Raw genomic sequence first — 14,022 nt, 5'->3', positions numbered from 1 at the left:
GAGTCATGTAATGAGATTTAATTGTGAATTTTGAAAATGTAGCTAATGATCACCTTTATTAGGAGCATTTTTTAAGGGAGGGCAGCAGAGGGAGAGGAGAGAGAAATCCTAAACAGAGAGAATCCCCCATGGCCAGGGCAGAGCCAGACATAGGGCTTGATATCATGACTCCTACATCATGACCCAAGCCAAAATCAAGAGTTGGATGATTAACTGACTGTACCACCCACGCAACCCTAAGAGTATTTAGGCATGCTCATTGGTTGAGGATGCACTGATTGTTATAAATTAGCATTCATTTAATTTGGTCTGAGGGACTTGTTATTGTTAAACAATAAGCAACCAAAAAAAGGTAGTTTAAAAATACTAAGTAGTTTAGCCAGTCTATTTTATGTTTTCTTAAGATACATAAAAATGGACAACTACATGTTTAAAAGCAATGCAAAATGATAACAATTGAGGATTTTTTTTAAAAGCCACTCGAAAATATAATTTTGCACATCTAGGAAGAATTGATATAACTGAGAATGCAATATTGAGTGCCTGGGAGGCTCAGTCGGCTAAACAACTGATTCTTGATTTTAGCTCAGATCATGACCTCAGGGTCCTGAGATCAAGCGCCAAGTAGGGCTGGGTGCTGGGTGTAGAGCCTGCTAGGATTCTCTCTCTCTGCCCCCACTCTTAAAAAAAAAAAAAAAGAATGGAGTATCCATTATTCTTTTCTACTGGGTCAGTGTCTCAACATTAATTCCTCCTTCCGGGCAGCCGGGGTGGCTCAGCAGTTTGGCGCCGCCTTCAGCCCAGGGTGTGACGCTGGAGACCCAGGATTGAGTCCCACGTCCAGCTCCCTGCGAGGAGCCTGCTTCTCCTTCTGCCTGTGTCTCTGCCTCTTTCTCTCTGTGTACACATTCTCATGAATAAATAAATAAAATCTTTAAAAAGAAATTCCTCCTTCCATTGCCAAATCCATAATGATACCAAATTTCAGATACACTCCCCAGTACTTACTAATTTGTAACTAATGTAACTAAAGTAACATATAAAGTATTATGTAATATATGCATGTTACTAATAACAACCAAGCTTTTTGTAGTACTTACTTTTCTGTCACATAATTTTTTTGTTATTTAAATACAATATATCAAAATGTGTACATTTCAAATAGTATTTTCACAGTATTAAATTATGTTTCCAAAAAAATAATGTTTTCAAAATACAATTAATGCAAATTAATATATGTTATATGTTAAAAAATATTTAAGTCCAACTCCACATAAAAAATGTTCTTATATAAATGGTTAATAAAGTATTTGGGTTATTTTATGTTAAAAGTTGAGGTATCTGGAATGAAAAACTTGATTTTCAATTTTTCTAAAATGGACTATGTTTACAAAGCAGACTTACTCTATATTGAACAAACCCAAAATCAGATGAAAAATGACAAATCAATGATCACTTATTCAATCACTAAAATGCTGCTATACATGTCTGAACAATAAAAATACCCTAAATTGATCTGAGCCTTAAACAAAGATATATATATAATTCCCTAGTCATAATTTTGGTATAATATGAATAATCAGATTGTTACATAAATTAAAATCCAATAAAGTTTTGATATGTCCAATATGTCTGGCAGCAATCATGTTACTGTTTCTTTCCCTTTTCTCTACTGTGAACCAAAACCAAAATATTTTGTTTAAAACCCAAACCAACAGGATAAAACTTTTAAAAAGTCATGCATCATAAATCATACTCAAAATCTAAGCTAGTATATCTCCTTGCTTTCACTGGAAAATGTCTTTTAAAGTTGCATTTGTAACAATGTAATTAATGTAAAGTTGATTAGAGAATAAATTAAATAGACTATTTTAAAATTGAGGATTTGGGTTAAGAATCAACATTCATTATTACTTCCAGCCCATAAATTCATCTTCTTGGGGCCATAATATTAACCCTGTAGAGTGTCCCTTTTGTGTGCTAGTCTTTTACAGGAGGAAAAGCAGGTTGGAATAAATACATTAGACATGCAATGCAACAATGGGTAAAGGAAAAAAAAAGCCACACTTAAAGGAGATAAAGCAGTATTTTACTTTGTAACATCAACACAACTCACCTGGAGTGTTTCTATTTGTTTTCTGATACTGTTGTTAGATGGCATCTAAATAAAGCAATGTGAGACAGCAAACATAAACATGAGATGCAGCACATGCATGTTAGATGAAAATAAGCACAAAACAAGACAGCTCTTCACCAAGGTCTCTATTTAGAAGAAATTTGAAATTTCCAAGACAGTGGCCAGAAACACTAAGGAAAAAAAAAAATCCTATAACTCGGACATCATAGGATACATCTACAATACTCAAACTAAGAGAAAATAGTCAAAATTTTAACTACCTATTATATTCCTCTCAAAGCACTGCATTAAAGTTTGAGCAAGTTTAAATTTTTAAATAAAATCATTATGCACTGTAGAAAAAAAAATTCTTCAAATTATCACTACAGGAAATCTATTCTTATTATTCCCTCCACCCCTTTCTAATTATTCTTTAGAAACTTTACAATAATTTTTCACGCAATGACTTTAGCTGATATAAAGATAGGGAAATAGGAAACTATCAACTTCTGTTTAGGACAAAAATAACAAATTTAACATTTTCTGTGAATACAAGTGTATGCTTTCTCATGCTGTTTATGGGCCTATAGGACTAAAGCCCACTTCTCATGGTCACCAACTTCAAAAACTGGTATGGTAATTAAAAAAAAAAATCGGACAATTTTAAAGTGTTTTGAAAATGTGTCTTATTTATTCTTATTTTTAGGACTCTAGAGAATGATGCCTTTTTTAATATCACAGAATTATAGCCAAATATTTTCTGAAGATATTCAGTACAGCAAAATTCCTTACAGTCCATTAAAAGGTAACAACAGGTAGACCTCGAAGGCCAAAGTTATGAACTGACTGCATCTAGATGCAGATCCCATCTCTATCACTTTTTGGCTCCCTGAACATGGGTTACTTATTTATCTTCTTTCAGCCTCAGTTACAGTAAGAATTAAATGAGATACGAGAGCATCTAACATATGGTAATGATTTTACCTATATATAAAACAAATAAATTACATCTGTTACAACAGGTAACTAGTATAGTTTTTTTTCCTGAATACTCAATGTCTTACCTCAACTGCAGTGTAGCCACAGTATCTAAAACTTAATAAACAGGAGTCAATTCATAAAATTTCTGCTGAATAGAGCCTTAATGTAAGTTAAGTGTTAATGGCCAAGACAACTATATTCCAAATATTCATGCTAAGGTGGCTCTTATCTCCTTTAGCCTGGCAGACTGACATTGCCATTAATGAAAATGGACAATATGCCAGAAATATTTAACAGGAGGTAAGGGTTCAAAGAAAATAGCATTTTAAATGAAAGCCTTAAGACAAAAAATAAAAGTTAAGGTACTGCGAAAGAATTGCAAATATGTTAGGTGAAAACGTATATATATAAAAAAATTCCAACAAGCAACAGAAAAGTATGAATTGTAATGAAATAAAGCAACCTTTCAGAAAACACTTAAGTGCATGTCTTAAAATATTTTATTAAAAGTATGGAAAATCATACCATCCAGAAAATGATCAATTCCCTTTCAGTACCTATATCTGTATGAATTTTTCAAAATGAGGACAGAAAACAGTTTAATGTGATTAATTAAAACATATTCTGGTTGCATGACATAAAAAATTTAATGAACTTGATTTGGTCCTGGGAATTTTCATAAATAAAGCAAAGAGAGTATATCAATTCTTGTCCAAGTGTGAATAAATCAATGTGTATCTACGAGAAAAATAACCAAAAAATGTTTCTTGAAGACTTTTATTTTCTGTATACTTCTTTAACTAATCAAGGCACTTCTGAAAATGATAAAGTCATGGAAAAAATATATAGGATAATGCTGTTCAGTGGACCATTCTCAAAGTGGGAAAGAGGAGTTGGTCCTATTTCTCAAATACTACAATGACCTATAGGGCCTGGGAAAAGTCATTTAATCTATCTGTGCCTTGACAGTGACAAGGAAAGCTTCCAAGTATAAGATTTTTCAACGTTATCCCTAACTTGGAGGAATAACAGGAAATGAAATGTCATGTCTGTTATGTTTCTAGAACTTGGAAACAAATATTCAAATATATTCAGCTATGCATCAAAATAGTATTCAAATCAAGCATTTACACGACATGCAGGTGACGAATAGTCCCACATTCATGAACGGAGCCCCTATCCACAGAAGAAAAGAGTATCCTGGGAAGATAAAGACCCTACCATCGCACAGGTTGGTTTACAACATTAAGAGAGACTAGACATGGATGTGCCAAATAGTGTTAGTAACAACTATCCCTTGATTCAAGGCAGAATAATTTCAGGAACTTTTGTATCCATGTGGATCCAACATCAGGCTTTTAGATTTGGCTGGGCATACTTACATTAAATGTGCTTTTAGGGACATTTTATTATCAAGGCTTTTTTCATTTTCAGGCTTGGGCCAACATTACTTAATTTTCTCAAAATGAAACACAAAATAAGTATCTGAAAGGGTTCTGTAAGACTGTAAGATTAACACTCTGCAATTCTAAAGGAATTTATTTATTAACAAATATTGCTAGATCTAAGATAATGTAAACAACAGTTGTTTAAAATGTACAATTTCACGTTAAGACAAACTAAATATTCAATGAAAAGTTTATTCATGTCAAGACATGATTCCCCTCAGAAAGAATAATGTATAAGAAAAGCAATATGGTCAAGTATCACTATTCAAAGATACCAATAATAATGAAAGTTGTATTACATATTGTTTAATACATATGCACAAATGGATATGCTATGGTTAAAATATTTACAGATCAGAAATGTGATTACATCTTACCTTTAAATGTGACAAACAGTTCTGTAGGAAAATATGCCAGTTATTTAAAAAAAATTGTTTCTGACTGACACATAAAAGGCAGGTAATTAGTGGATATAGAGCCTATAGGAGACAGGGAAAAGGGGAATTAACATTTTTTTCATGAAAAAGCACTTGATTTGTAAATTACATTTATTCTCATAAACAAAGAGAAGTAAATTTTTGAGGCCATGTTCCCATTTGTCATGAGAAATACGATCTCAGAGTAATGTAACAAAAAATGATAAAGGGCAAATTTTCTGCAAGAATAATTGCTGAATCTATCTCATCATGTGCTTTTATTCTTCCTCAGACCCATGGCTCCTTCACCAAGCACAATGGTTAGGAATGAGGCCCTGGGATCAAGGACAGATTGGCATTAACATTTCAGCTATTTTTCTATGTATTTCCTACAGGGTTGTGAGGATTAAAGCAAAACAAAGAATGCAAAGCACTTAGGTTCAACGCCTGGCACAATCACTGTTTAGTCACTATTAGAACTCTACCTTAAGTGGTCAAGTATTTGTGTAATTCTCCACACTCTCTCCAACCTGCATAAAAATTTACAGAAACTCCTTCAAAGTTGTATGAAGTGGGTGGTTGAGTGATAAAAATAAAAGCCTTAAATCTCTGAGTAGAAATGATGTAATTAGATGGGACAATGGTTCCTAAATAATCTAATACTTCTGGGTACAATTTATTGTAATGTAAAATAATTTATGGTTTCCTATGAGCATCCTCAACCTTTCACATGGTATAATACATAATGTAAAGCATCTGTCAAACAGGTGAACACTTAGATGAAGTCTGAATAACCTATCAAATGTAGAGCTAGTCAAATTAGGAATAGGAAGTTTTAAAAAAAGAGCAGAAAAAGATATAAAACTTGCCCTTATGTTGCATTTTGGATATTTTAAAACTTCAGTTTTGATAATTCTTTTAAATTTCCCCTGAATTCATAAATTAATTACTATAACTCCTAATTAAATATGTAAAGGTTGGAAGTGTTTTTCAATACCAATGAATGCTTCTTTCTGGAGCTCAGTTCAAAAGTAGTCTGATAAAGCATCTCCACAAAATTTTTCAAACAGGGAACATTCACTTCATTTTTAACAGCCTAGGTCAAAAGATAATACAAAAAGAAAGAGAATGGTTACACACACTAGATGAGACTATACAAGAATTACAAGAAGTTTCTGTAAGGTTTGAAATCAGTTAATAATTCACAACCATTTAGCTCAGCGAAATGCTATAAACTGCCAAATAACCAGATGCTAAGTAAATACGATAAACTCAGTCCCTGCCCTGAGAACACAGGTAAAGGAAGAGGCAATAAGCATGTGCTACAACAAACAGATGCTGTAAAGAGGAAATTCTCTGTGCTCTGGGCAGACACAAGGGGCCGCTATAGAAAAACCCTACAAGGAAGTAACACCTAAGCTGAATCCAGCCCCTCTTCCCTGAAACGCTGCAATAGTTCCCCATGTAACCTCTGGCCTTGTCCTTCACTGGATCCAGCCACATCAGCTAGCTTCCTTGCAGGTCCTAGGACATTTTCGTACATGGTCTTGCTTCAGGGCATGTGCTGCACTGGTTTCTTCTGCCCCAGAAACCCTTCCCCAAGATACAGCACACGCCTTACTCCCTCGTTCCTTCAGTTTTTGTTCAGTGGAGACCTCAGCTGATCACTTTATCTAAAATTCCCACTTCCTCATCCCCTCAGCAATTCTTATCCCCCATCCTACTTGACATCTCTCCAGAGTACTTATCACCATCTACATACTATGTGTTTTACATCCTAGATTACAATCTCTTTTCTGCACTAAAAGTAGCTCCATAAGAGCAGGGAGTCTTTCCTAGATTGATCATTCTTGGACTCCCTTTGCATAGAAGAGGCTCTGATACAAAGAAAGTACTCCATACGCGTCATGAACAAATAAGTAGAGTCCAACCAGGCAAAGGGGGGAAGGAGACCATTAAAGAGGCAAGAATGTTCCAGACAGAAGGAGCTCTATGTGCAGAGTGGATGCTACGGATTCAAACGTCACCTCTCCCGCAACCCAAATTCAGATGTTGAAGTCCTAGCTCTATGTACCTCATAACATGACCTTATTTGGATGTAATCTGGTCACTGCAGATGTAATTAGTTAAGTCAGGAGAAGTCATATTGGGGTAGGAGGGCTCTACTCCAATGTGGCGGATATCCTTAAAATTTTTTTTTGGACAAAGACGTACATAGAAGAACACCATGTAAAAATGAAGGCAGAGCTCAGGTGATGGTTCTATACGCCAAGTAATGTCAAAGATGTCAAGAAAGGAGGAGAGAGGCACGGAACAGGTTCTTCCTCCCAGCTCTCTGAAGGAATCCACCTGCCACCACCCTGGTCTCAGACATCCAGCCACCATAACTGTGTGGCAATAATTTTTGTTGTTTCAGCCATCTAGTTTGGGATTCTTTGTTAGGGCTGCCTTTGCAAACACATTGCAAAAGCAAACATGACATAAAAGAAAAATAAGGCAACAAAGCATTAATAGACCACAGTCAAGGGTCTTTCTTCCTGAAATCTGCTCCTTTTAATTTTAAAAATACAACCTAATCCCAGTTAGGTACCTGGCAGGAACTGATTTTCAGACTAGGGGGAAGAACAAATGACAGTCTGGGATGGATAAGCAATAATTCTTTTTTTTTTTTAAAGATTTATTTTTATTTATTTATTTATGATAGAGAGAGAGAGAGAGAGAGAGAGGCAGGCAGAGACACAGGCAGAGGGAGAAGCAGGCTCATGCTGGGAGCCCGACGTGGGACTCGATCCTGGGACTCCAGGATCGTGCCCTGGGCCAAAGGCAGGTGCGAAACCGCTGAGCCACCCGGGGATTCCCCAGATAAGCAATAATTCTAACCACTTCTAGAAAAATAAGTTGGAAGTACATGTACTAATGATAATAGCCTAAAACTGATGGTTTTATAAATGATTTTATAAATTATACCATTTTGGCTAGGAAAGGAAGTTAATAACTTTCCATTTATCCAGGCTTTATTTTAGTTGAAAATTTTAAAGGAGAAGAAATTTATTTCCATGGTGAGAATCAAATTGCAGTTTAGATTTTCACTGTATAGTACTGAACTAAATGCCTGGTGATCTATGTAATCATATGAATGATTTGTGGTGTTCAGGTCCTGACTAGAGCGTGTGTAGGAAAGATGGACAGGGAAGTGAAGAAGTTCAAACATTAATGACAGTGATTGGCAGGATTTTTTTACACCGGTCTTGAATATTTACTTATGAATATTTGAAATTTTTAAAATAATGGCTATGAACAAAAGTCATGAATTACAGATTTGCAGGTAGTTTGAGTCAGATAGATTCCCACTCCAGTTTTTAGCCATGTGAATAGTCTGTTTTCTTTTTGATACAATAAACCTATCATTTATAAAACCATTATGGAACATAACAGAATCAGATACATAGACCTCCACACATACAGCCAACTGATATTTTAAGCAAAAAGCTAAGCTACTTGGAAAGAATTATTTTGTCAACAAATGGATAAATGGTGCTAGAACAATTGGATGTCAATATGTAAAAACAAAACAAAAAATTAAATAAAACAAAACCAATTCATACTTCAACCGTATACAAAATTAACTCAAAATGGACCTCTGACCTAAAATTAAACCCTAAAACTGCAATATGGGAGAAAACCTTTGTGATCCTGGGTTAGGCAAGGCTTAATATAAGAAAAGCACAATTTATGAAAGAACAAATTGATAAATCAGACTTCATCAAAACTAAAAACAGTTTTTAAAGACAGTTAAGAGAATGAAAAGGCAAATCATCGATTAAGAGATAATATTCACAGAGCATATATCTGATAAAATATCTGCAACCAAAACATATTTTTAAAATATATTAGGGCACCTGGCAGCACAGTTGGTTAAGCTGACAACTCTTAATTTTGGGTGAGGTCATGATCTCATGGGTTGTGGGATGGAGCCCCAGTTCAGGCTCTGTGCTCAGCACAGAATCTGCTTAAGACTCTCTCTCTCTCTCTCTGCGCTTCTCTACCCCACCTCCCTTTCTTTCTCTCTCTCTCAAATAAATAAGATCTTTAAAATATATATATATATAAAAATATATCTCAAAATATATACCTTGATTTTTTTTATACCTTTAAAACTCAATCAGAAAACAACCTCCCTCCTCCCCACCCCCCAATAAAGAACACAACCCCATATAAAAAATGAGAGAAAAAGATTTCAAAAGACATACTGCCAAAGAAAATATATGGACAGCAAATAAAAGACATGAAAAGATGCTCAAAATCATTAGTCATTATGGGAATGCAAATTAAAAAAACCATAGTCAGACACCACACCACAGTTAGTACAATGGCTAAGACAACTGGCTAAAGCAGGAGGTGGTGAGGTTGTGGACAAACCAGAACTCTCATATACAGCTCCTTGGAATGCAAGATGGTGCAACAACTTTGGAACATAGTTTGACAATTTCTTTAATAAACACATAGCTACCATTCGGTCCACCAATTCCAGTGCTACACATTTGCCCAAAGGAAATAAGAGCATATGCCCCATACACAGAGTTGCTCATAAATCTTCAGAGCAGCTTTATTTCTAACAGCCAAAAACTAGAAACAACCCAATGTCCAAAAACAGGTAAACATGTAGGGTATCTATATAATGAAATATTACTGAAAAAAGGAAAAACCCACTGACATATTCCACAACATACTTGGAACTCAAGATAATTATGTAGAGTAAAAGAAGCCAAAAGATGGTTTTGTACTATAAAATTCCATTGATATAAAATTCTAGGAAAACCAAAACTAAGGTAGGGTGATAGAAGATTGACAGTTGCACTATCCAAAGATGGGGTGAATGGAGGGGGGGGGCAATTAAAAAAATAAAAGGAAACTTTTAGGGTGTGACAGATATATACATCATCTTTTTTTTTTTTTTAAAGAGAGGGAGTGGGAAGAGGGGAAGAGAAAATGTTAAGCAGGCTCCATGCCCAGAGCATCAGAGTCAGATGCTTAACCAACTAACCCAGTCAGGTGCTCCAGATATGCACATCATCTTGACTGTGGTGATGGTTTCCCTGATGCATACATATGTCAACACTGTATACTTGATGCATAGTCACTACATGTCAATTTTACCTCAACTTTAAAAAAATGAAATAATGATATATATGAAAAGAATATTTATGCAGCAGAGTGTAGCATACTGAAAGTTGAGTAGCAATATCACATATACAGAATGACTGAGTTGGATTTAAGACAAAAAAAAAGTGGGAAAAAACCTGGCATCTAAGTATTATAAGATCTCTTAATCCTATTTATAGCAGGCTGTTACTAGTAACTGCAAAATTATTTTCAGATAACACTGCTTTTATACCAAGAGAGGCTTTTATAAATTGGCTTCCCTAGAAGTTAGTGCAATCGTATTTATAGTAACCCTATTTCTAAATAATTTAGAATAGATGTTTGGATAAATATGATGATGAACATCAACAGCAACTACAGAAATGAACATTTAAAATCGAAACAGTTCTGTAAATTCCAAGGTACTTGTTACCGTACTTTTCATTTCCTCAGAGGCTATTAAAATGGCTACCACATTGCAGGAAGCTAAAGTCCTGAGTAAACGTGGCATGTTGCCCTGAGCTACTTCGGGAAGCCATTACCTAGAGGCATAACCTAGACTCAAGGTTGCAAATTCTCTGCCCTCCTAACAGACTCCGGATTTTAAGGGCCTGGGCCTATTCTTTTAATGACAAGACTAATCAATGTTCTACCGGCATTTGGCTAATAACCATTTTCCCTGAATCCATGTTACATTCAAGTTTTCCACTTAGGAGTCTATGAAATTACCAGAAAGTAAGAATATTTCACGTAGCAACTTCTTCAGCAAAAAGGTACTTTTAACACATTAATACAAAAATTAAAAGATACTTACAGCAGCGACAGGGATAAGGATCTCCACAAATAAACCAGCAAGTGCATGTTTTATGTCTTTATCTTTTACTTCCAAGAAATACTGAGCACATTCCTTGAAGGAGAAAGAGGTATACATTAGGTTAACAAGAGAGGAAGATTTAAAGAAATTTGAAGATCATGATGATTTTGTAAATACTGTCCTTTTACCAAAAAGCTAAGGTCAAAACATGCTCAAATTAAAAAAGAAAGTTAATTCACACTCGTTACGACTTAACTAACACTCAGAGAAAGGAATTGATAATGATGTCATTAATTTATACACATTTTGTTTCTTTTAAAAAGTTGCGAAGAGCAAGAATAACTACTGTTAGGCTAATTCTAATCCCTGCAATAGAGAAGATAGATCACCTGCATGAACTGAAACGATGCTTCAAAATCTTCTACAGGATACATTTTTACTCGAAAAAATTTCATTCCCATTATTAAGCTGATGATGCTTTGTACCACATGTGGACTTTGCTCCTTTTGCCGTAGTTCTTTTAACTCTGTCACAAACTTCTTCCTCACAGCCTGAAACCTTTAATATATGTGAGTACATAACATATGAATTCAAAACACTAATTTCGAAAAATAAAAATAAAAAATAAACACTAATTTCCCATATGATATTCAAGGTGGAAATCTAAAGATATTTTACCTAAATATCATCTCTTTTATCTGGCCTCATTAAAATTGCCAGAAAAGCAGAGAGAAAAACAAAGTTATTTGTTATTCTAAATCTGCTGTTCATTTATTTTAAAATGGGAAGTTCCATAAGGACAGAAAGTAAGATTTCTTTATTCCTACAATAGCATCAATGCAGCTCCATTATCATTTAATAAAGATCATAATAAAACCAAATAAACCACCCATAAAACATCCCTCTGTAAATCAGAGTGTCTCTAATTTTTAAGGCTGCTTTTTATATAATCTGTAATTTGAATTATAAGGAGAACACATTAGGGACTACAAATTTGTTAAAAGACATGAACCAGTCAATTTTAGACTACCATCACTTAAAATTAATTTCTCCTTACACTGGAGAAAAACCTGAAGGAAAGGAATTTGAGGACATGGTTTCATATAATGTGAAGAAAAAGAACTGAAATGCTTTCAAATGTAAGCACCATCCTGGATTCAAATGACCACAACTGATAAGGTGACTAGGTTTCTTCTCTGCTTATGTTGCAAACCGAACAGGTTAATAACCAATAATACTTAATTTCCTCCGCCTATATAATATGAAATAGCTAAAGTATTTTACTATTAATGTTACTTGGCAAAACCAGTTCCTAAAAGCTACAATGACGAATGAAGCATATTTTCCAATTATCACTGACTATAGAAGGGAAAAAAAAAAATAGTACATATTCGTGAAATACGGATACATGACAGGAAATACTATTTATCCACTTCTATTTGAGTCTTGGAGAGTATAATACCATTTTCCATGAATGTATTCTTTTGCATTTGATAAAGAAAATATATTAGATTAAAAAATCTTCCCATTACAATAACACTAGACTCCAAGGGTTTTTCTCCTTTATTAAATTCCTCATAATAATTATTAGTCACTATAATGATAGGAACTAAACATTCACAAGAATTGTACTTGGCGGGCAGCCCCGGTGGCACAGCGCCGCCTGCAGCCCAGGGCATGATCCTGGAGACCCAGGATCAAGTCCCAGGTCAGGCTCTCTGTGTGGTGCCTGCTTCTCCCTCTGCCTGTGTCTCTGCCTCACTCTCTCTCTCTCTATGAATAAAATAAAATCTTAAAAAAAAAAAAAAAAAAAAAAGAATTGTACTTGGCTTCTTAGAATGATGGTTCAAGATGATTCAATGAGTTTAGCTCCTAATGAACAACACCCTTATGAAGTAATCTATTATCTCCTTTTTCTTTTTTGGGATCTCTTCTACCTACCCAAAACTCTGTTTGGTGCTAAAACAAATAAGATAATTAGGAGGAAGACACTGAGTTGCTACCCCAGAAATGAAAGTACTCAACCAGAAAGTATTAAAAGTCATTATTAGCTCTGTAGAGTTCTAAAGAAAGAAAAAAATGACTTAAAAAAGAAAGGCACTTCTTACAGAAGAGTTAAAAATAAGAATAAGGTAATGTCCTTGGCTATTCCTGGTCATTTCCAACTTCCTCAATTCAGATATTTATGGAAAACCCCAAATAAATGAAAAGTTGTGAAATTAATGTATGGATGTAACTTTAAAATCCCCTAAGGAATAGAGCAGCTAAGTAATAAAAGGTGGAGTAGACTTCAAAATAACTATGAAAAAGAAATAGATCTAAAATGGTGTCTACTATATTAGCAATGAAGCATTCTAAAACACAAACTGAGGTCAGTGATTTATAACACTTACTTTGATTGGGCAAGAACCCCTATCACCTCCGCATATAAATCTGCAATAATATGCACATTCCCAGTGTTGGTTCCTGAATATCTAAAACAAGAGAACAAATGTATTATCAACTTTTTTTCTATAAACTCTCCCTAATAAATCTGAAAATTTCTTATTAGGATGTTTCACAGCTTTTTTTTTTTCCTCTGATGATTCATTGATAGGACAATAAAATCCACATGAATTTTCTTCTATCTCTGGATTTTACTTTGTCATGAGATTTAACCTTCAAATTCTTATAAATCCAATCAATAGTTTTAAGAATTATTTCAATAAAATATTTCCTATGGGGGCACCTGGCCACCTCAGTCAGTACAGCATGGGGCTCTTGATCTCAGGGTCATGACTTCAAGCCCCAAATTGGGCACGGAGCCTAAAAAACAAAATATAACACCTTTCCTACAAGCATTCTGTGTGGATTAAAAAAAGAAAAAAAGATAAGTGCTCTGACTCTTTTAAAAACAAATGATCAATGAGACTTTGAATTATATTTAAACGGTCTAAACCTGTAGAGAAAATCAGTAATCCCCAACTAGTATTTTACTTACCCTTCCTTATGTTTAAAGTGCTTAAAAGCTAAGTTTAGAACTTCGTGGACTAAGGGATCGGGCACAGGATGAACGGGAATCTAGAACAAAAAAAAAAAAAATCAAGTCAGCAAGAGCTAAGTAGG

At 34.5% G+C, this 14,022-nt stretch overlaps 1 protein-coding gene across 15 annotated transcripts in view; it reads right to left on the bottom strand.

The window, feature by feature from the left end:
- The window catches only part of FRYL (FRY like transcription coactivator), a 253,042-nt gene that overhangs the window by 102,167 nt on the left and 136,853 nt on the right, over positions 1-14,022 (bottom strand). For 8 of the 15 annotated variants that reach the window (XR_011999900.1, XR_011999898.1, XR_011999899.1 and 5 more), the window contains 6 exons: positions 13,898-13,977; positions 13,311-13,391; positions 11,307-11,475; positions 10,918-11,010; positions 5,959-6,057; positions 4,923-5,024 (listed from right to left, as the gene is read on the bottom strand). Coding sequence is in view for 10 of the 15 variants with exons in the window: in XM_026016539.2 (XP_025872324.2) it covers positions 4,923-5,024; positions 5,959-6,057; positions 10,918-11,010; positions 11,307-11,475; positions 13,311-13,391; positions 13,898-13,977 (624 nt within the window). In the remaining 5 variants the exon portion in view is untranslated. Of the gene's footprint in view, positions 1-2,116; positions 2,162-4,922; positions 5,025-5,958; positions 6,058-10,917; positions 11,011-11,306; positions 11,476-13,310; positions 13,392-13,897; positions 13,978-14,022 lie in introns of all 15 variants that reach the window. The other 7 variants (XR_011999897.1, XM_026016535.2, XM_072749039.1 and 4 more) reach the window with 1 other exon arrangement.

Source organism: Vulpes vulpes, chromosome 2 (genome assembly GCF_048418805.1).
Source record: "Vulpes vulpes isolate BD-2025 chromosome 2, VulVul3, whole genome shotgun sequence".
Classification (NCBI taxonomy): domain Eukaryota; kingdom Metazoa; phylum Chordata; class Mammalia; order Carnivora; family Canidae; genus Vulpes; species Vulpes vulpes.
This window is presented reverse-complemented; position numbering and strand designations above follow the sequence as displayed.